The 23739-nt window shown below is 42.4% G+C and overlaps 1 protein-coding gene across 1 annotated transcript in view; it reads left to right on the forward strand.

Moving 5' to 3' along the window:
• DNAI3 (dynein axonemal intermediate chain 3) overlaps nucleotides 1-23739 on the forward strand; it is a gene marked incomplete at both ends in the record, with an annotated part of 70643 nt that overhangs the window by 41740 nt on the left and 5164 nt on the right. Inside the window, 5 exons of the mRNA XM_080691455.1 lie at nucleotides 870-957; nucleotides 7792-7922; nucleotides 11252-11315; nucleotides 20894-21024; nucleotides 23494-23698. Of these exons, the coding sequence (XP_080547581.1) occupies nucleotides 870-957; nucleotides 7792-7922; nucleotides 11252-11315; nucleotides 20894-21024; nucleotides 23494-23698 (619 nt within the window). The remainder of the gene's footprint in view (nucleotides 1-869; nucleotides 958-7791; nucleotides 7923-11251; nucleotides 11316-20893; nucleotides 21025-23493; nucleotides 23699-23739) is intronic.

Genomic DNA, 23739 nt, shown 5'->3' on the forward strand with positions numbered 1-23739 from the left:
ACTGAGAATTGAGAAGCTACTTGTCTATATCTCGAATCACAGAATATGGCTAAAGACAGAGTGTGTGAATGAACTTTTTTTTAAAATGTCTAATTTTAATTCCAAGCTTAATACTTTTCTTTTTATTTATAAGTATCACAAAATGACATTATTAAGTATTTACTCCAGGTGGAAGAAACAGCATAGAGGGCTGAGATTATTCTTTGAAGTAACTGGGAAAGAATTGGAAAGAATATTAGAAATTTTCTTGAGTAGGACTTACTGCATGGTAAATAGTTAAAGCAAACAAATAAGAAAAAAAAAAAACCAACACTTGAGAACAATTGCATAGCTTGTAGACAAACATCCTAAAGGAAAGAAGAGGAGAGAGAGCCATGCAGGGAAAGGATTGAGTGTGGCCTTTTGCCATCCTAGCAACGAGGGTACGGTGCAGCCCCAAGGCCACCCCAGAACTCAGAGGCATCTGTGTCCCTGAGAGGAATTGGGGGCAGCCAAGTGGATGCAAGTTTCCTCCACAACTCCCTGGAATTTCACTGAACTGAAAGACTTAGGGAACGAGGGAACGAGTCACTATTTTATATTAAAACTAACAAAGATTATTACAGAATAGAATATAAGACATTTTCAGAAAACACACAGACACACACACATGGGACTTCTGGATTTGGAAATGTTCCTCCAGATAAGCTGCCTTATCCTTAGAAAGGTGGGTTAGGTATTTTTTCATGGGGAAAGGGAACTAGGTGAAAAGGGAAGGGGAAAAGAGGGGAAAATAGGTTTCCCACAATTGGGGGTCAGAAAGGACAGGCAAAATATAAATATCTCAAGGAAATTTAAGGACGCATCTTTCTTTTATGTTCTCCTGAAAGATCAAACTGTCTAAGGGTGAAACAACTTTAGACCATTGCCCTACCCGGGTAAGCATGAACGAAGACCATCTTCTTTACAAAACACAAGGTAACTGTCTTCACCTATTAAAAAGGTATTTAATAGTTTGAGTGCTGGCATTTGATTATATCTAAGGTGAGTTACTTGCTAGAACAGTCTGAGTTGTGGGGGGAAGAACCCACAAAATCAAACTCTCCAAGATGAAATTTTATAATGGCTATAATAGCTCTAACCAATACATTAAAACTGCCTACACACACAAAAGCTTTGACAGAATTCAATTCAATTCAGTTCACTTTCACAAACATTTATTGAGAATGTATCCCTTCCTCCCTCCCTTCCTTCCTTCCTTTGCTTTCTCCCTTTCTTTCTTTCTTTCTTTTTTTTCTTACAGTAGCGGGGATGAAACTCCTACCTCTGAGCTATACCCCCAGCCTTATTTATTCTTTATTTTGAAACAGGGTCTCACTAAGTAGCTGAGGCTGTCCATGAACTTATTTTGCTATGGTTCAGCTATATTCCATTCTATAAAATTATTCTGTGAGCACATCCTCTATTCATCTTTTTAATACAGTGAGCTTTCAAATAAACATAGAGTGAGCTAGGCATGGTGGCACATGCTTGTAATCCCAGTACTTGGGAGGATGAGACTAGAGGATTATGGGTTCACAGATCCAAGTTATTATCATTAACTTCGTACTGTGTCTCATTTATAAATTAGATCTGTATATACAGGACAAAAAAATCTATAGGGTTTGGATATCCTCTTGATGTAACAGATATTTATAGAACATTCTATCCAGCCATATAAGATACACGCCCTTTTACAGAAAACATGGATGTTTCCTAAGATAGACCAAGTATGGTCATATAAAGTATCTTCCCTCATTGTAAGAAAATTAAATTCGATATTAAAAATAGAAAAATCTCTGGAAAAATCTCCCCAAAATCCAGAAATTCAACTACACTTTAAAATAACACATGGGCAAAAGAAGAAACCGAGTTGGGCATGGTAGAGTGCGCTTGTAATTCCAGTACTTGGGTGGCTGAGATAGGAAGATTGCAGGTTGGAGGGCAGCCTCAGCAACCTAGCTAGGTCATGTGCAACTTAGTGAGACCCTGTTTCAAAATAAAAGAATAAAAAAAGGGCTGGAAGGCCCCCTGGGTTTCATCCTCAGTACTACCACACACAAAAGAAGGAGGAGGAGGAAGAGGAGGAAGAGGAAGCATCCAGGAGGAGATATAGGAAGTGTTTTGAGCTGAATGAAAATGAAAAGGCAGTGTATCAAAAATATAAAGTGCTGCAAAGTAGTGCTTAGGGAACAAATTTAGAGCACAAAATACCTACAGAAGAGAAGAAAAAAGGCCTCAAAACAATGACTTCAGCTTTCATCTTCAGAAACTGGAAAATGCAAAGCAAATTAAGCCAAAGTAAATAGAAGAGCAGAATTCAGTAAAATAGAACAGAGAGAGAGAGAGAGAGAGAGAGAGAGAGAGAGAGAGAGAGAGAGAGAGAGAGAAAACACACTATGACTAGGCAGCTTAACTAGTGAAATCTATCAAACATTTAATGGAAAAATAATTCTAATTAAAAATATATTATTCTAGAAAATGAAGAAAAAGAAAATAGTTTTCAATTCATTCTTTGAAACTGGAATTATCAAATCCAAAGACATCGTAAGAACTAAAACTATAAGCCAATATTCCTTAGATGCAAATTTTGTAAAAAAAATTTCAGTGAATTGAATCCAACAATATATATTAAAAGGTTAATATATTGGCAACTTAGAAAGACCCTAACAAAAAGTAAAGAAAAAAAGGGGGGGCTAAAGGTGCAGCTCCAAGTCCCCAGTCCTCCTCTGTGTCTCTGTTTCTGTCTCTGTCTATCTCTGTTCCAAAGCAAAAATTAAAAAGGACTTGGGGTGTAGCTTGAAAGTAGAATGTCCCTGGATTCAATTCTCAATACCACACACACACACACACATACATACCTACATACCAAAAACGAACAAACAAACCACCATGCCTATATTCCCAGTACTTGAGAGGCTAAGACAGAAGGATAGCAGATTTGAGACCAGTCTTAGCAGTTTAGTGAGACTCTCAGCAACCTAGCAAGACACGGTTTCAAAGCAAAATAAAGAGGTGGGAATATATCTCAGTGGTAGAATGCCCCTGAGTTCAATTTCCAGAACCAAAAGAAAAAGAAAAAAATCTATATTCTTATTTTCATTCTCCTTGTTCTATTATTGGTTGAGAAACTGGCATGAAACCATCTCACTACAAATGCAGATTTGTTATATTCTTCTTCTTTCAGTTGTAGTATGAGTTTTTGCTTCAAGTATTTTGAAGTTCTGTTATTATATTATAAATCCCAAGATTAATATATAATTTAGATGAATTGGTAATATATTTAACTTTGAAATATACTTTGTCTAATATTAAATTTATAGCCATCCAGCTTTGTTTAGTTTGTACTAACATGCTATACCTCTACAAACCTTTTACATTTAACCTATTTATGGCTTTAACATGCATTTCTTGTGGGCCATACTTATTTTTCAGTCCAATTTAATCATCTCTATCGTGTGTGTGTGTGTGTGTGTGTGTGTGTGTGTGTGTGTGTGTGTGTGTTACTGGTGATGGAACCTAGGGGCATTCTACCTTCAGCTACAATCCCAGCCCTTTTTTTTATTCTTTTTTTTTGAAACAGGGTCTCACTGAGTTGCAAAGGGCCCCTCAAAGTAGTTGAGGTTGTCCACAAACTGGGATCCTCCTGTCTCAGTCACCCAAATGCTGGGATTACAGGTATGTGTCACCATGTCTGGCTCATCTCTATCTTTCTCTATCTCTATCTTTTAATTGGGATATTTAAAATGCTTTTATTTAATGTGATTATGGATATGATTAGACTTAAATTTTCTCTCTCTCTCTCTCTCTCTCTCTCTCTCTCTCTCTCTCTCTTTCTCTCTCTCTCTCTCTCTCCCTCTCTTTCTCCTTTTAATTTTCAGGGACTACTGTCCTTTGTTGTCTGAGGCCAAATGTCTAGAAATTATTGCATCGAGTTCTGCCTATGTTTTGTCACTGTTGTAGGTGAGACAGCTTCAGTTCAGCCCTAGTTGCCCCATCTTGGCCTAAAGCAGAAATCTCTGTAAAGCGTACATTTCAAATTGCATTGAAATATGATACATATTTTAACAAATGAATCTAAACATTAACATTTACCAAGGGAGGGTAATTTCTATTAGTCCTTCATATCCTTGTCAATGTTAGACTATTCTAGGTTATCTCTTTCCAAAGGCTGCTGAAAAAATGGTGTCATTTCAAGGTATACAGACTTTTCCCCCCACTTAAGGTTTATATACTTTACTTTTACTTTCCTCTTTTTTTCTCTCTCTCTCTCTCTCTTTTGTACTGGGGCATGAATCCAAGGATATTCTAATTCCAGTGACACCCCAGCCCTTTTTACTTTTTTATTTTTGAAACTGGGTCTCACTAAGTTGCTGAGGCTGGCCTAGAATCTGCATTCTTCCTGTCTTAGGCTCACAAGTACTAGCATTATGGGCATGTGCCATCGTTGGCCTTATATTTCATTTCATACTTGGTACAGGTAACACTTGGGAAAAGGTGCATAAAACTGTTGCCAGAAACATTATATAGAAATATTATGAACCTTTGTTTGTTTGTTTCTTCATTTGTTGATGGTGCTAGGACTGAACTCAGGAGTGCTCTACCTCTGAGTTATGCCTAGACCTTTTATATTTTATGTTTGTTTGTTTGTTTGTTTGTTTTTGAGAAAGGGTATGGATAAATTGCCCAAGCTGGCCTCAGGTTTAAGATCCTCCTATCTCAGTCTTCCAAGTACTGGGAATACAGGCATATGACATACTTTTTTTATTATACCCAGCTTGATCCTTTACTTTTTTAAATAATAATTTTTATACTACTCCATACTTATACCTGAGTTCATTCAATGTTTATTAAACTCTTACAAAGTCCCAGGCTCTGAAGAGATGGCTATTGAAAAAGGCAAGTCTGTTTTAATGGAGCTAATGTTCTGGTGGGATAGAAACTAAAATAAGTAGTATAAGTATCCACTTAAGGAAGGTCCAACTTAAAATAAGAAGCTTGCAACACCCCCCCATGCCATCATACAGGAATACACTCCATCAAATGAATGTTCTCATTCCAAACAATGTGATTTTATAGACAGTTCTTAGAGAAAGGCATTTTGACTATAACAGGTCATAAAATGTTCTCAGATTCCCAGCTGAGATTTTAGTTGACCATGTGTCTAGTAGTTCATGTTGTAGGCAATTCCACAGTCCTAAAAAGAAGTAAATTTCACATGATAATTCCTGGTACCTTGTTAACGTGTCCTTATCTACAGAAGTGACAATATGGCCATTTCCTGCCTCCTATGTAAATAGACATCTTTATGGGCTTTAATTATTAGGGATCAGTTACAATATTTTGGGTTTCCTTTGGACTCACTGTCAGCTATCCACCTATTCTGAACCTGTTAATTAGAATACACTCATAAATTTTATTTTATTTATTTATATATGCATACACACACACACACACACACACACACACACACACACACATATATATTTTTTTTGGGGGGGGTTGGTACTGGGGTTTCTGGAAGCCCTTTTACCTCCGAGCTACACTCCCAGACCTATTTTATACTTTTTATTTGAAAAACAGGGTCTCTTAAGCCAGTGTGGCTGGCTTCAAACCTGCGCGATCCTCCTGTCTCCACCTCCCAAGCGCGGGGATTACAAGCGTGCGCCACTACGCCCGGCTATTTTATTTATTTTTAATAGTAATGTTTGTGGAGGCAAAGGGATACCAGGGATTGAACCCAGGGACTCTGTACCATGGAGCTAAGCTCTCAAGCCCTTTTTTAATTTTGACTTTTGAAACAGGGTCTGGCTAAATTACCACATGCAGCCCTTGAACATGCAGTCCTCCTGCCTCAGCCTCTCAAGTAGTAGAACTATAGGTGTGTGCCACCACTCACTCATGAGAATTTTTTTTTTTTTTTATCACTCTTCCTTATTGATCCAATACTGGTTCTTCTGCCATGGACAGCAAGACCTGCCTCTTTCCCCATTTCCTTTAAGACCTGCTCAGTCTCATCCCTGGTGTCTGGTACCCTGTCGCCATCTACTGGCCAGAGACAACTCATCTTTTGCTTGCCATTTTAGGTCCATGATAACACTCTTCTAGATATTGTAATAATGTTTAAGACCCTTTATGCTTATTCTGCATGCTTATTCTAACGATAAAGACTTGGTCTTCTTCTACACAATGTGGCATAGTGGTGAAGAATGTGGACTCTGGAGTTAATGGCCTGAGTTTAAATCTTGAAACCACAATTTATTAGTTGACCAGGGGCACCATTACTTTACCTCTCTGTGCCTTACTTTATTTTCACCTGTTTGAAAACAGAGTGAGAAGGTAAAGTGGGTAAATAATAAAGGTAACTATCTCATATTATGAATAATATTGTGAAGATGAATAAATATACATGGAGCTCACAATCCACGTTAACCACCTTGCGTGTGACTTCGGCCAAACTCAGTCTCTATGAACCTCAGTTTACTTGTGGGGAAATAATGCATAATAGCCTTGGAAGCCGTTGTGGAATTGAATGAAATGGAAAAGATCGCAGTTGAGTGTCAGGCCTGTATGTAGTAAGTAGTCAATAAATGCTAGTCGCTAGAATTGAATCCCAGTGATGGAAAATCCATGGCCTATGAGGATAACTTTGGATTTACTAAATATCCAGTTACTCCACTCAAGTCTGAGTAAATGTAACTGATTATAATTCTTTTATGGCTCATCCTTTGACTCTACCACATTAGACACTATTTTCCTAGACTCACACCTTCTTTAGTGTTTGTGATTTTTTTCCTATCCTGCTACTTATTTGGTTTCTCTTCCTGGCTCCATTTCACCTTGCTGTCCTATAATTATGAATGTGCCTCAAACTTTAACCTCAGTTCTATGCTTTCCTCATTGCACATTTTCCTTTTAGTAACATGGTCTATCTGCATAGCTCCAACTTTGATCTTTGCTGAGAATACTCTACCTGCCCTCTCAACCCAATCTAGTTCTTGTATGTGTGTGTGTGTGTGTGTGTGTGTGTGTGTGTTACTGAGGATGGAACCCAGGGGCTTTTCTACCTCCGGGCTATACTCCCAGACCTATTTTATATTTTATTTGGAAACAGGGTCTCACTAAGTTGTTGAGAGCCTCACTAAATAGCTGAGGCTGACTTTGAACCTGTGCAATCCTCCTGTCTCAACCTCCCAAGCGTTGAGATTACAAGCGTCCAGCTCCCAATCTAGTTTTTAAAAGTCAATGTATTCAGAATTCACAACTGGACTCATCATCGCCTCTGTCTTCCGGCCCCCACTTCCAGTCCTGTGCTCGGAATGTCTTCCTTCACAATATAGCTCACATCAACGCTTGTGTTTCATTACCAATAGGGACTCTGTAGACCATAAAGCCTTTAACATTTTTCATTTTGCACCTTTTTGGCAAACATTTTAAGTGCAAATCCCCAATGTACAATGATTTACAACTTATATACATGTTCTTCTGTACTAATATATTTATTTACATTATTTTAAGAGAGAAAAGCAAGCATCAAAATAAAAGTGGTGAATGCATTTTTTTTTTTTTTTGGCGCAATCCTGTGTGATCGTCCTGTCTCATCCTCCCAAGTACTGGGATTACAAGCGTGTGCCACCACACCCGGCTTACACTGGAGTTTTATGATGTGGGAATGGGGCAGGCGTGACAAAGGATAGAAGATATAAGATAAGTGTATCTTAAAGGCCTTTTCACTGTAACTATGTGCTGCTTCTATCTGTACTCTTCTGAAAGACAAAATACTGGCTCAGACCAAGGCACTGAAGGCAGGAGAAATAAACCCATACCACAATCTGGAAGGAGGGCTGTCCAATCCACTCAAGGCCATAGACGACTTCTGCACCAAGTTCTTTGTGGGGACCGAGGTAAGTGGGGACCATTTTCTTTTAAAATTAATATTCAATTATCAGTTAATAAATTGTTGATATTTAATGTATGATGATAACCTCTCTGGTACATATTTTCTGTGTGAAGGCTTATGATAATTCACTTGTTTGTTTGTTTGTTTGTTTGTTTGTTTTATGATACTGGGGATTGAACCCAGGGGCATCTACCTCCAAGCTACACTCCCAGCCCTGTTTTCTATTCTTTATTTTTAAACTAAGTTGTGGAGGGCCTCACTAAGTAGTAAAAGGCCTCACTAAGTAGCTGAGGCTGACCGTGAACCTGTGATCCTCCTGTGTCAGCCTCCCAAATACTGGGATTACAAGTGTGTGCCACCACACCCAGCTTATTTTTCTTGTGTTAATATGCTTCTTTGCACTTGAGAATTTTAAGCTGAGTGCTCCGTAGATTTACATTTGAAAGTTTCATAGCAAATATGAAAAAATATAAAATTAAGCACCCTTTTCATTAGTAATCTATTGACCAATCAACAAGTATTCATCAAGTACCTTCACTATATGGAAGAAACCATGCTATGTATTAGAGGCTTACCAAGAAATATACACTGTTTTTTTAGTCTAACACAAGCTAGTAGGAAGACTGAAAAACTTGCTCTGTTCATAGGATAAACAACAGTTCACACAATGGTAATGACTGCTGTTTTCAGGCCCTATAACAATAAACAAAGAAAGCTCACATTTATTGAACACTACTGTGTATCAGGATCTGTACCATGTTAGTCTCCAACTTATAGCTCGTTTAATTCCAATAATCCTGTAACATTGGTATTATTGTTCCCATGTCACAGATAAGTCTCAGAAAAGTCTACGGTCAGACAGAGGCAGAGAGGCTCTTTCTATTCATAACTCTCTTTTCCTGAAATAGAGGGGTTTCTCACAGGCCAGGCCAGCTGGGGAAGATGCCCTAGCTCAGTCTCACCAGAACAGTTTGCATTCATGCTTTGGTATCCCAAAACTGATGGATGCCACATGCTCTGAAGAGCAAAGCACCTGCCATGCTAGACGCTGGCGTCAGAGGTGAATGGCACAGTCCCTCTGTCCCCGGGGCACTTTCTTCCCAATTAAAGAGGAAACACACTGACAGAGTGACAAGGGGCAACCCCAGCCCAGAGCCCATTAGGACAAGAGGTGACCCGGGAGCTGACTGACATTAGCAGTTGAGGAGGATCCCGAAAAGACTGGGGCGAGAGTACAGCTCCAAGTAACAGTGTTATCCTGGATAACATTTTGGAGTTAAGAAAATCCAGGATTTAAACCAGGCATGGTGGTATATGCCTGTAATCCCAGTACTTGGGAGGCTGAGACAGGAGGATCACAGGTTCACAACTAGCCTCAGCAACTTAGTGAGGCCCTCTTCAACTTAGTGAGACCCTGTTTCAAAAAAAATATATGGCTGGGTCTGTAGCTCAGAGGTAGAATGCCCCTGGGTTCAATCCCCAGTGGAAAAAAAAAAAAAGATAGAAAAGTCTGGGATTTTCTGGAGACAGTGGAGTAGGGAGTGAGCCAGAATGCCGTCACTGGAGGGCCAGGTTGGAGCCGAGTGACCAAGGCCCTCATTTGAATCCCCCTTGGAAGGCAATGAGACCTGACTGGGGACATCTATGTTTTATAGCTTGGGTTTCACAGCAAGGTGTTTTTATTGTTGTGGTGGTAGTGGTACTAGGAATGAAACCCAGGGGCACTCTACCGCCAAGCTACACCCCCAGCTCTATTTTTTATTCTTTATTTTGAAATAGGGTCTCACTAAGTTGTAGAGAGCCTCACTAAGTAGCTGAGGCTAGCTGAGAACTTGTAATTCTTCTGTCTCAGCCTCCCAAGTACTGGGGTTACAAGCGTGCACCACCACACCTGGCTCCAGCAAGGTTTTTAAAAATTCTTTTTAAATAGTGGCAAAATATACATAACATAGAATTGCCTGTCTTACCTGTTGTTAAATGTACAGTTCAGTGGTATCAAATGAAATCTTATTATCGTACAGCCATTGCCATCATCCATCTCTAGAGCTTCCGTCATCCCAGATAGGAATTCTGCTCCCACTAAACAGTAGCTCCCTGTTCTTGCCTTCCCACTCCATCCCTGCCCTTTTAACTCCTTCTTTACACACTGTTCTCCATGTTTTCCTCTTAATGGGAGAGAAAACATTAGAATTAGGTATCTGTGCCTAGGCGACCTTGATGAAGTCATTGAACTTCTCTCCGCCTCTGTTTACTCATCTGTAAGATGATGGGATGGGGCCACAGAGGAAGGTGTCTCTCTGTCACTTTGTGTGGCTGTTTCCTTTTTTGCCCACCAGTTCCTTCTGCCTCCTCCTCCCCTTAAAATGTCACAAGAAAGTTCCAGAATACACATTCTATGTTCCCTATTCTTAACTTTAAAAGGTAGTTGCTAGTCAGGCGCATGCTGGTAGACCTTTATTTTGAAGACCCTGCTTCAAAATAAAGAATAAAAAATGGGGCTAGAGGTGTCACTCGGAGGAAGAATGCCCCTGGGTTCCACCCCCAATACTGAAAAAAAAAAAGATGTTGCTACCATATTATGGATTCATCTTCCCTTTCGAGCATATTCCACAATATTACATACTGACTTTGCCACATGCTAAAAACAAATCTCTAAATAAGATGAACTTAATCCCTCCCATCATGAATCAACAAGAACATTGGAAACCCAGCAGGTGGGGCCCTTGTACATAGCCTATCTCCACAGCCGCCCATGTTCTCTGCGTTACTATGTATAATTTTTGTATTTCTTCAATATAAAGTCAAGATCAATGAAGATTCTGAGCCTTCCCCTCCCCCACCCACTTGGTCAACGGTTTCACTGCTATACTCCAAAGTCTGACTGCGCAATTCAGAGGAAGGAAAATTTATCTGCTCATAGGGTCCTTGGGAGTCCCAGGTTCAGTCTCTATGAGGCCAGAGACTGTGGATTTCAGGGCATGGTGGCGGGAAATGGAGAGAGGGAGAGAGCAAGATTTGCTCTCACATCATGGTGGCCAGAAGCAAGAGAGTTGAGGAGAAGGGATCATAGATACTCCCCAGGGCTGCAGCCCCAGAGACCCAATTTCTCCAGGATCCACCCTACCAGCCCTGGCCACCATCCAGATAAATCCATTACAATGCTGAGTTACAACTCTCATGACTATAACACCCCCGTTATCTCCAACCGTGATCTGATTAAATTGACCTATTGCTTTGTATCTGTCTTAGTTACAACCAGTCATAGGACATGACATGTAGGATTTTGTCTTGGAAGTTGTCATTGTAATCATCAGGATCCTATAATATTTTTAGGAAGGCGAAGTGATATACACAGATTGGAAAATAGAAAGAGATCCTGAGACGGGCCGATTGATGAGTAAGTTCTGTGGATTGCTCTGTTATGAATAAGATGAATTTTGTGAAGTCCTGAATAACCCTGTTCTTGGTCCCACCCACGGAAGGGACCTGGAGTTCCAACTGATGCACATGGTTCTTAAAGCCTCATGAGAGGCAGAGCTGTCACTGGGGAACCTGCTAGAAAAGACATTGTAAAATCTCAAGTCAGCTGGGCGTGGTGGCACACGCTTGTAATCCCCACGCTTGGGAGGCAGAGACAGGAGGATCGCGCAGGTTCGAAGCCAGCCCCGCCTGCTGGCTTAGGAGACCCTGTTTCCAAATAAAAAAAAGTATAAAAAATAGGTCTGGGAGTGTAGCCCGGAGGTAGAAGGGCTTCCAGGAACCCCAGTACCACCAAAAAAAAAAAAAAAAAATCTCAGGTCACACCACAGGCCTATCGAATTTGAACCTGAGTTTTAATATGATTTGCTGTGTGATTTATTTTTACTCCAGAGTTTGAGGAGCACTGATTTGTATAATGCTTAAATCATTGAGACACCTGAACAACTTAATTAAAAAGTAAGTCACAGGTCCTGTTCCCGTAATCTGGACTCTGGGCAGCTGAGCAGAGATGTGAATCACACCCAGGAGCACAGGAACCACAGTAAGCAAAGCTCCCCATGGGTAACAGGCTCAGATCCTTGGGGAGTCACCACAATTGCAACTGCTTACTTTTTTTTTTTTTTTTTTTTTGTACTAGAGGTTAAACCCAGGAGCCTTCTGTCTCTGCGTTACATTCCCAGGACTTTTCATTTTGAGGCAGGGTCTTGCTAAGTTGCTGAAGGTCTCTCTAAGTTGCTGAGGCTGGCTTTAAACATGCCATCCTCCAGTGTTAGCCTCCCAAATACTGAGATTACAAGCATGCACCACTGTGCCTGGCACAACCGTTTTAATTTTTATCATGGCACAAAAATGTACATTTCAAAGTTTGAGATAACCATAAGCAAAGGAAGAGGTGGTTCCTAGGACTTCTAGGCAGACAGAGGCTGGCCAGAACATTTCAGAACAGTGTGGGGCCGTGCGGTGGAGCTCCTGGCTTGTTTTGCACAGGGGCATCTGCTCAGTCCTCGGCGTGTGTGGACAAGTGGAAAGTGAGACCCACAGGGGCCAGGGGCCAGAGGCCAGGGCCATGCCTGCAGGGGGGCAGCTGTTGGGAATGGCATCTTCACCTCAGATCTCACCCCCCTTCATTCCTACCGATTCTGGCTGCAGAGACTCGAGGCTGCCATAACCTGGGAAGGTTTTCTCAGTCGTGCCGACAGGGTAGCCCTTTAAATCTTGTCGAACAAGCACTTCTACTTTTCTACTGTAACATCCTTTGTCCAGAAACCCAAGTGCATGTTATCAATAATCGTGGGACCTCAGGCGAGGATCAGGTGTGACCTGAAGCAAGGTCAAACACACACAGAACTGAGACTGATCTTCCACACTCTAATTCCCGATTCCATGACTTACGATTGCATGCTGGACATAATGAATTATACTTCACTTCTTTCATGCTTTCTCATGTGCCTATTGAATCCATAATTCACAAGTGTTAATTATGCATGTGCCACATGCCAGACAGTATATATTATGGTGTGGTCTTCACCAGCCTCTTGGGACATAAGCTGAGGGCCTGATGCCGGGACCTGACTGTGCTCAGGTAGACACTGACTCCTCCTGGTCTCAGAGATGCCCTGGGTGCTCCACAGCCTCCCATAGCCAGCTTCCTAAACTGCTTTCCAGGGGATACACAGTAAATAGGTTTATTGTTTATTTTAAAATAATTTTATCCCCCTAATAAAATAACAATGAATGTAAACGCCAAGAGCTTTATGTTTTAACCTCACTGATACTGGTTTTTTCTTTCCTTCTTATGTTCTATCATTCATCAAATCATTCTTGAGAATCTACTGTATGTGATGCACTGGTGATATAAAAATGAATGGGGTAGCCTGGTGTGGTGGCACACACTTGTAATCCCAGGACTTGGGAGGCCGAGACAGGAGGATTGCAGGTTCAAAGCCTTGACAACTTAGCAAGACCCTCCTCAATTTAGTGAGACCCTGTTTCCAAATAAGAAATAAGATCAGGCTGGGGGTTTAGCTCAGAGGTAAAATGCCTCTGGATTCAATCCCCAGTGCCAAAAAAAAAAAAAAAAAAAGAATGGGATGCCACCCTTCTGTAAAGAAACTCCATGACCTATTGGAAAAATCAGACACATAAACACATGGTAACATTGCAGTGTCACTGGTCCTATGGTTGTAAGCAAACAGAGTGACGTGGAAGCCCACAGAAGAACTGACTCTCCTGGGCTGGTAAGAAAAGGTTCTGCTTTGCTTTTTTTGTGTGTGTGTGGTACTGGGGATGAACCCAGGGTCAGTCATTCTACCACCAAGCTGCACCCCCAGCCCTACTTTTTATTCTTTATTTTGAAATAAGGTCTCACTGAGTTCCAAAGGGCCTCACTAAGTAGGCTGTCTGTGAACCTGGATCCTCCTGTCTCGCCTCCCAAATGCTGGGACTACAAGCGTGCGCCACCACACCCCGCTATAAGGTGCTGCTTTTGCCACCTCCACTGCAAGTTTGAAGCCCATTGTCAGCAGTCACCAGTCAACATTCCAGAAAACACCGATATCACTCTGATGTGGTCCTTCATGCACAGTTATTGTGAAGGACCTAGAGAAACCCTCCGGAATGATTTTAGTCACATCAGTATAGAACTCAGTCTCCTTGGAAAGGAAAACAAAAGGCTCCAGGTTGACGGATGATAGGGAAACGGGAGGGAGCTGGCTGCCGCTCCCACTCTCTGTCATCCTGTACAGCACACAGTCAAGGGGGCCGCATGGTGTTTCCATCCCAAGAAGAGGTCTGCAGGTGTGCGCTCACTTCCTCACCCACATCCTTACGTGGGAGAATGGGCCTCTTGTTGAAACCTGATATTTCTCCAGTGGTAAATGCATCTTCAGGGCTCAGCTGAGAACAAATGTGCCTTGTTCAGTAGCTCAAGCCCAGAAAGATGAATTCATCCTTGAGGAAAATGACATTGAATTGGTTTCAAAACCAGCTGTTTTGTTTCGTCAAGACACAATAGTTAAACACAAGGATATTAGCTGGGGATGTAGCTCAGGGTCAAAGCATTTGCCTAGCATGTGTGAGACACAGGTTTCAATCCCCAGTACTACAAAAAATAAAAAATAAAGATATCAGAAGGAATTTGGACCGTATCTATGTTTCTGAAAAAGGAGTAGTTCTACAGACTGATGAATGAGATCTAAGAGTTGACCAGCTACAGAAACATAATCCTGAATTTTAAGACAAAGTTGTGATTTTTTTTTTCCGGTACTGGGGTTGGAACTCAGGGGCATTCTACCTCTGAGCTACATCCCAGCCCTATTTTTTATTCTTTATTTTGAAACAGGGTCTCACTGAGTTGCAGAGGACCTCACTAAGTAGTTGAGGCTGTCCATGAACCGTGATCCTCCTGTCTCAACCTCTCAAATGCTGGGATTACAAGTGTGCTCCACCACGTCTGGCTCAAGTTGTGATATTTTAATGATATAACAAAGAGCTGTATTGAAAAAGAAAAGATCCTATTGAAGACAGAGAGAGTTGAACTGGGTCTTGAAGGGTTGGTTGGAATTTCCCAGTTGGATAAAAAGGGGGGAAATAACCCAGGTTAAAAAAAAAAAAAAAAAGTAACAAGGGGGAACCGTGGAAGCCCAAAGAGCTGTGGACAGTTAGGAAAAGGGGAGGTCTCGTGGCGAAACGTAGCACTAGGGAGGAAACAGCAGCAGGAGAGGTGACAGGAAGGACATGGACATAAAGGTCCAGGTGGGGAAGAGCCTGGACCTGTCACCATGTCTAGTCACAACAGCACAGCCAAGAGATGCTGAGGACAGGGATGAACAGCAGGGAAGTGAGGGAGGGAGAGACTTGGGGTCACCATGCCAGGACTGTGTGGCCAATGGGGTGTGGTGGTCAGGAGGAAGAGGAATTGCTTTTCATTCTTGCACTGAGTTCATGTAAGAAAAATGGGACTAACTTTAATCACCGACTCTAAAGGACTGTGGTGATACTCTAAGTCATCAGTCAAGTATTTTGTAACACAGAAAGCTGAACAGCCCTGTTATCCCCACTGAATGGTTGAAGTACAGGAGAAGTCCATGTGAACATGCCCGGAACTGTAGACTGTTAGACTGTGTGCCCCATTTCCGGTCTGCGAACTGGAGGAATTCTCCTTTTGAGCTCCAGCCCAGCGTCTTCATTAACACTTACAGAGGTTCCATGAGGGAAAATGAAGCAGCTACTTATGATCTGACCCCTCCTAGTCTGCTTATCTCAAATATACAACCAAGCAGAAAAGAGAATTTCTTCTTAGGACCAACTTCTGGGAGACAGATGATGGAACCTGGAGCATGCGTGAGGAAGAAGGCCAAATCCAGCATTTCCAGATGACCTAAGTGACAAGCCGCAGAACGCAGACTGTGAGTGATGACAGCAGAATTATTCCGTGTGGTCTACGAATCAGCATCTGTCCTGTGCCGGGCCCCTCCTCCAAGCACTTTCCATGGTTAGCTCATGTAGCCCTTACGGCAGCACCAGAGATGGCCATGTCGGCATCTAAGACCCGGCCATCTGCCGCCAGAGTCTGCGCTCTCAACCACGGACTGAATCCCACAGTAGATAATGACGCTGCAAACACTTCTTTGTTTACTGTAATTTTCTTATACTAACCAGGCCCAGAGGCTCTGGCACTCAGTGTAATAGCCTAGGGACAGGCTCCATTCATTGCTGAATGGCACACAGGACTTTCAAAGAACGAAAGGAAAAAAGAGTCAAAATGGCCTGGTATTTTAAAGAACAAACCTGGGCTAGGGATGTAGTTCGGTGGTTTGAGCGCTTGCCTGGCATGTGTGAGGCCATGGGTTCCATCCTCCAGACTACATAAGAAACAAAAAAAGCAAAGCAGACACATCATGTTGTTGATATTGCTATACCTGGCAACCACTGCAGTTCGTAGAAGGCTTCAAGTCCTGGACAGCCCTGCTCCCCAGGGCAAGGTGGTATCTCCAGAAGTCTCTATAACCCTGAGGGCAACACCAGGCTCCAAGAGACAGAGGCGGTGGCAAAAAGAAGACTGCTGGAAGCGCACACACTTACCAGGAATCTTCTAGATCGCTACAAGGCAGTCTTAGAAATACGGTCTTCCGTGCCCTCTTCAAAACGGGGGTCTGGATGAAGAGAAATTGGCCTTTAAAAAATAAGTCCCATAGCCAGGCGTGGTGGCGCATGCTTGTAATCCCCGCACTTGGGAGGCGGAGACAGGAGGGTCGTGCTGGTTTGAAGCCAGCTTGCTGGCTTAAGAGACCCTGTTTCCAAATAAAAATATAAAATAGGTCTGGGAGTATAACCCGGAGGTAGAAGGGTTTCCAGGAACCCCAGTACCACCAAAAAGAAAAAAAAAAAAGTCCCAGAAGAGCTCCTTTTACATTTTTATTTATACCTCATAAGTTGTTTTTGTTTTATTTTGCGGGTCTGGGGATGGAAACCAGGAGCATTCGACCTCTGAGCCATACCCTCTGCCCTGTTTTTTATTCTTTATTTTGAAACAGGGTCTCACTAAGTTACAGAGGACCTCACTAAGTAGCTGAGGCTGACCGCGAACCCTCCGGTCTCAGCCTCCCAAATGCTGGGATTACAAGAGTGCGCCGCCATGCCCAACTTATACCTCGTAAGTTTTTTAAAAAATCAATTATAATTGTTTTAAAAAACACAGAAAAATATCCTATCATTACTTAACGTTTTTGTTTTTTGGTTTTTTTTTTTTGTTTTGTTTTGTTTTGTTTTTTTTGCAGTCCTGGGGATGGAACCCAGGAGCATTCTACCTCCAAGCTACACCCTCAGCCCTATTTTTAATCCTTTATTTTGAAACAGGGTCTCACTGATTGCAAAGGGCCTCACTAAGCAGTAACTGAGGCTGTCCAAGAACCGCAGTCCTCCTGTCTCAGCCTACCAAATGCTGGGATTAAAACGTGTGCCACCATGCCCAGCCATCATAACTATTTTTATGTGTACAGTTCAGTAGTGTTAAGGACACACACATTGCTCTGTGACCAATTTCCAGTACTCTCTTCCTCTTGCAAAGCTGAAATTCCATCCCCATTAAACACTAACTTCTCATTCCTCCTTTCCCCAGACCCAGGAAAACCACCTTTCTTCTTTCTGTTGCTATTAACTTGCCTGCTCTAGATATCCATTTAAGTAGAACCATGTAGTAATGAAACGGGGGTTTCTTGAGAGAAAACCCGGCGAGTTCTTGTCTACGGAGAGCGAAGAATGACACCCGCAGACCTCAGGAAGGGGAGTAAAAGGTTTATTGGAAGCAGCAGGGAATGGGGCAAGGGTGGCTGAACACCCCCAAAGGGGCTGGAACTCTGGGTCCAGCAGCTGCCTTCAGGACAATACTTGAGAGTAGCCCAAGCCGAACTGCCTTCAGGTGCAGGCTGCTTTCTTCCAGAGTCCACACGATCTGCCAGAAGGGAATAGAGAAAAGTGGCAGAACACCCCATAGGGGCGGTTGGAACTCCGGGGTCCAGTAGCTGCCTTCAGGGTCACTACCCGATTGTCGCCCGAGCCAATTGCCCATCAGTTGCAAACTACTTTCTCCCAGAGTCCACGCGATCTGCCAGAAAAGAGGTACAGGTCACCCCTAGGGGCCTGGCCAGCCATGATGTCCAGCAGAGGCCTTCAGGTCACTACTCGAGAGTCGCCCGAGCCACGTGCCCTCAGATGCACTCTGCCTTCTCTCAGGGCCAACACAACCTGCGAGAGAGAGAACAGCTCCCCAAAAGGGGAGGGGGTCCCCAGCCGGAAAGTCCCCCCTTTTGCCATCCGACTGTCCAATGCCTGACCGCTTGCAAGTCCGTTTGTGGTTAGGGTGACTTTTGGGATTCTAAGGAGAGTTTGCATAGGGCATTTGCAAGTCCTTTGAAGGGTCTCCTTTCAGGAATGCCAGACTTGCTAGGTGGGTTTGTTGATTAGGAAACTCAGGATGGCTTTGTGAAGCTCTGGCCTTCTTATCTCTGAGCCTTTGGCATTTCAGGCATTTGTCACCCCTCAGGAAACTCAGGAAATTAACTTTTTTCTACCAAGGCCTTTTCCCTATCTGCCTATTTCCTTTCTATCTCCTCAGTAATTATACTTAAATGACTGGATTTTTTCTTTTCTTTTTTTTTTTCAGTACTGGGGATGGAACCCAGGGGCATTTTACCTCCAAGCCACACCCTCAGCCCTATTTTTTTATTCTTTCTTTTGAGACAAACTCTCACTAAATTGCAGAAGGCCTCACTAAGTAGCTGAGGCTGTCTGTGAACATAGATCCTCCTATCTCAGCCTCCCAAGAACTAGGATTACAAGCGTGCGCCACCATACCCCACAGCTTTTTTCATTCAGCAAACATCCTCAAGCTTCATCCATATTATATAATGTATCAGAATTTTCTTCCATTTTAAGACTGAATAATATTCTTTTGTATGTTCATACCACATTTTATTTATCCATTCATCCATCAATGAATGCTTGGGTTGCTTCTACCTTTTGGTCTATTGCAATTAATGCTGCTGTGAATGTGGATAGAAAAATATCTCTTCAAATCCCACCCTTCTAAGGCCTTACAGGATATAGTAGGGTTTTTTCTGCTTAATGTCATTTCAGTGTTCTGGGGAGAAAGGGCATCCTTCACACTGCTCTTAATATAATGAGATTCAGAAAAGTCAGTGTCAGTGAGTTTAGTATAAAGTAGCTAGACCTGATGGTTTGGCCTTGACAGGTATATAGTTTTAGAGCCATCTCCCGAGTTTGTGGGTGTGGAAAGTGAAGAAGGAGGAACATCCAGCCCAATAGCCAGACCTGGGGGAAAGTACACCCAAGCAGAATCCTCCTGTGCTCTGGGTAAAGAGCTCAAGGAAGCAGAAAGACCTTGGGGCCAGGAGCAAAGACTAACGGGAACTCTGAGCATCCAAACCAGCCCCTGCGTTAGTCACCCCAGCTGCAACAAATGGAAGCTGCATGGAACCATTTGCTCCTTTCCAAAACATGAGTGACCATCTTAGTACTTCTGCCCTCACACTCTTCTTAGTCAAGCCATCCCCACATCCTGGCTCACAAAGGCTCCCCGAGTATCTACTCTTCTCCACTGCACCTTTATCCAAGCCAGCACCCTTCTCATCAGAACTACTGCAACAGCCTCTGAAGGCGCCAGGGCACCTTGGGGAATGCCAGCCAGATTGACTCACTTCTAGGCCTAAAGGACTCATCAAAACATGCCACGCATGCCGGGAGTGTGTGGCGGCTCATGGCTGTTATCACAGTACTTGAGGCTTAAACAGGGGGATAGCAGGTTTGAGGCCAATCTCAGCAACTTAGTGAAACCCTGTTTCCAAATTAAAAAAAAATAATTCCTAACATCTCTGTCTTTCTCTCTCTTTCTTGAAACGTTGGAAATAGAGCTAGGGAGATCGCGAAGGAGGTAAAACACTAGCCAGGTTATTAACAACAGCTTTAATCAAGAAACCTGGCAACTTGGGGAGTCAGCGAGTCGTGGGGGAAGGGACTGATGAGCCACCCACCTGGAGAGTCACAAGTAGTCCCAATCGGCCAGCTGAGTCACGTGGTGGATCGGAAGTACCGATGTTTTATAGGCATGTCGATTGCCTCACAACATTTGTAGTCTCACCATCTCTGGAGTCTATCTTGCAATGTTTGGAATCTCGAGGCAACTGGATTCTCCCGATATCTCCGTTTCTGGCTTCCGGGGTTCCGCCTCCTGTCCCTGCTGTGGGGTCACGTGAGGGGGAGGGGAGGGAGAGACCTGACCTATCATCTCTCTCTCTCTCTCTCTCTCTCTCTCTCTCTCTCTCTCTCTCTCTCTCTCACACACACACACACACACACACACACACACACACTAACTATAATCTAAAACTGTCCAGCAAGACCCTGCACAGTCTAGACTCCACTAAACCCCAGTGGTTTTATGCCTCATGCTGGGACTATTGGACTCCACTCTTTCTGCCTCCCTCAATTGTAAAAAGGCACCAGATACTTCCCTTCTTAGGATTTTAGTGTTTGCTTTTTCCTCTTTCTGGAATGCTCCTTCATACTGAAATCTTCCTGTACCCCAAAGCACCAGGGCCTATGTGACTTGTCCTCAGAGGAACCCTTCTGGCCATTCAGTCTAAATTACATATGTCCCTCATTACTTTTTCTTGTAGTCCTTTTTTTTATATAATATTTTAATTATCTAGATATTAAGTTCCCTGAGGACAGGATCACATTGCTCCTAGCCATTGTATCCCCATCTGTCTCTTGTACTTGGCACATATAGGCAACCTACAGGTAGTTACTGACTCGCTGACTGAATTAATGAATGAGTAAATGAATGAGCACATGAAGTATTCCTCTGAGCCAGAAAAGTGGCCTTGATAGGAACTTCCTTGGACTTTCCCTAAAAAGAGGAAGAACAATCCCTTGACAGATCCATCCACCCAAAAATGGCCTTTTTCACTCCGACAGCAAAGAAACCAGTGAGCCTGTGCACCGTCCATGACGGAAATGTCCACACTGTCCAGAGATCACCTTTCTACAACGACATCATCCTCACCATCGGCGGGTGGAACGTGGCCATATGGAAAGAAGGTGTTTTGGTGAGTGGCCTGCAATATGGAGTGGGTGTGGGCTCCTTTGTTATTGAGAAAGACAATAGGAACAACAGCCTGTACTGACATAACAGTGCCTTTGGGTCCTTTTTAGAGAAGTGAGAACAGATGGCGGGGTGCCGATCGTCAGCAGAACCACGGGAAGCCTTTTGAAAGCACAACCATTTGCTTTCCTTTCCCGAGGGAAGTAAACAACAAAGCAAGCCCCTTGTTCTCTGAAACCAAACAGTCTTTTCTTGGAAATACACAGCGTGGGCCGTGGCCTTGTGGTTTCTGCCTCCCTTTGAAACACAAGATGGAATTCTGATTACTGGGTGAAGTCCAAGGAGAAACACTGGGTCTGCCATCTTTCCTTCTGCTATGGGAACACATCGGCAGCTTCAGAAAGTGGGAGTGAGTGGGCCAAGGGGCCTGTCACCAGGCAGGCCACAGCCTGCCAGAGACACGGGAGTCAGAGCAAAGCAGGAGCAGTGGTCTGACGGCCAGCACTGGGAGAGGGGCTGGATCCAGGCAGAGGGACGCCAGCCTGCCCCAAACGAGGATGCCTGAGAAAATCCAGTGAAGCAAGGATATGGGAAAATCAGAACTTTTTGTGGCAGCATAAATTAATATGGTCTTTGGTTAAAAATTTTAGAAGATTATCTAAAGATAAAATATATGTGGAATGACACATATTTCCAATACAATATATATAGTATATATTTTATATAGTATATATATTTCCAATACAATATATATAGAGAGAGATAGAGAGAGAGAGAGAGAGAGAGAGAGAGGGAGGGGGAGTCAGTCTTCTGTGCTGTCTTGAAGATGGAGTTCATGGTTGGAGGAACCCTTTTTGACCCTTTTTTTTTCAATCCAGAAGAGCAATTTTTACATTATATATAGTTATATGTCACACACATATATACACATATAGATACATACATATACGTATATTTACATATATACACACATATAGTGTGTATGTATAAGAATATATATGTGTGTGTATGTGTGTGTATGTATGTGTGTGTATGTATGTGTGTGTATGTATATATATATATATATATATATATATATATATATATATAATGTTCTTTGACCTAATGATTTCTTTCTGGGATTCTAACTTACGCAAACAATATTTATTTATTTATTTATTTATTTATTTATTTATTTTTGAAACAGGGTCTCAATGAGTTGTTTTTTTAATTTATTTTTATTTATTTATTTTGGTGGTACTGGGGATGGAACCCAGGGGCCTTTTACCTCCAGGCTACACTCTCAGACCTATTTTACATTTTATTTGGAAACAGAGTCTCTTAAGCCAGCTGAGGCTGGCTTCAAACCTGCGCGATCCTCCTGTCTCAGCCTCCCAAGCACAAGCATTACAAGTGTGCACCACCACGCCCGGCTTACACAAACAATTTTTAAAAAGAGAACTATATGTGAATATTTATGCAAATTTGTCACTGACAAAAACTGTAAACTACTTAAATGTCCATCAGCAGACTTCTATTTTATTCCAGTTTACTTCTATATACTTTTCTTTTATAGTAAGCAGTTAAAAAAAAAAAAAGAAAAGAAAATTCAGGCAAGATTGTCCAAAGACAATGTGTGGCCTAAGAACCTGGTTACCCATAGAAACTGAGGAGCTGGGCAGGTGGGCAACAAGAGGTTTGAAGTGCCGCCTCAAGAGAGTTCAGGAATCCGTGACAGTCTTTACGCACAGGAAAGTTCCCACATGTGTATTGGAGGGTGGGAGACAGCTCCCTGGTTTAGTGGAGTTGCTGCTGACGTCTGTGGATAATGGGACACATCTCTTTGGTACCTGGGGCTTGACAGTGGGAAGAAAGCATATTCCAATCATCTTTCTCTGTGAAAACTTCCCAAAGCCAGAAAAGTATACCCTGGTAGAAAAAAGAAATTGGTGATGCTCTGGTTACCTAAAATGACTTCAAAATACACTTAGAAGCCATCAGACACTTCCATCTGAAGTTCATTAATTTAAATGTGCAAACTCAGCTGTTGATTTTCAACATGCAACTCACAGCTAGAATTGACAGTCTTTCATTTGCTTTTACTGGCTACCAGATGGGAAGCAGATATCTGACATCAAAATAAAGATATGGGCAAAATTTCCTTGTAATTTTCATTTTTCTAGTGTCCACCAATCTTAACAGAAACAGCTATGGCTTTAGAAGCTATTGGGTTATTAGAACTATCAACAGCTCAATTAGATGGTTTGACCTTTTCTAAAAAGCAACTAAAACAAGAAAATAAACAAGAAAGAAAAGAGCTTGCCTTATATTAAAAAAAAAAAAACCCTACAGCAAAAGGAATTCAGACATTTTAGTGGAATAATTTTTCTGTTCAGTGATCATGGCCAACTGAATTGTACTTAAATTCACTATAAGTTTCTCTTAGGTAATAACAAACACTTTTAATTTGTCTTTTTAAAAAATATGTTTAAAGACTGGACCCCTCCTTCAGTCATGCTGTGCCCCAAAAAGATACACCTCGGGGCATTGGTCTCTAACAAGGCCCGGTGTTTTCTATATTGGCCGAGAAGATGGATACATCGATATCTGGGACCTTCTGGAGAAAACTCACGAACCAGCCCAGTCACAAAATATTTGCATAACCATGATCACCTACATCAAACCCTGGACCTTTTCTGGTATGTTCATTCTTACGGCATGAGCAAAATCATTCAGGGAA

The sequence above is a fragment of the Muscardinus avellanarius genome (assembly GCF_963383645.1).
Source record: "Muscardinus avellanarius genome assembly, chromosome: 3".
NCBI classification, from domain to species: Eukaryota; Metazoa; Chordata; class Mammalia; order Rodentia; family Gliridae; genus Muscardinus; species Muscardinus avellanarius.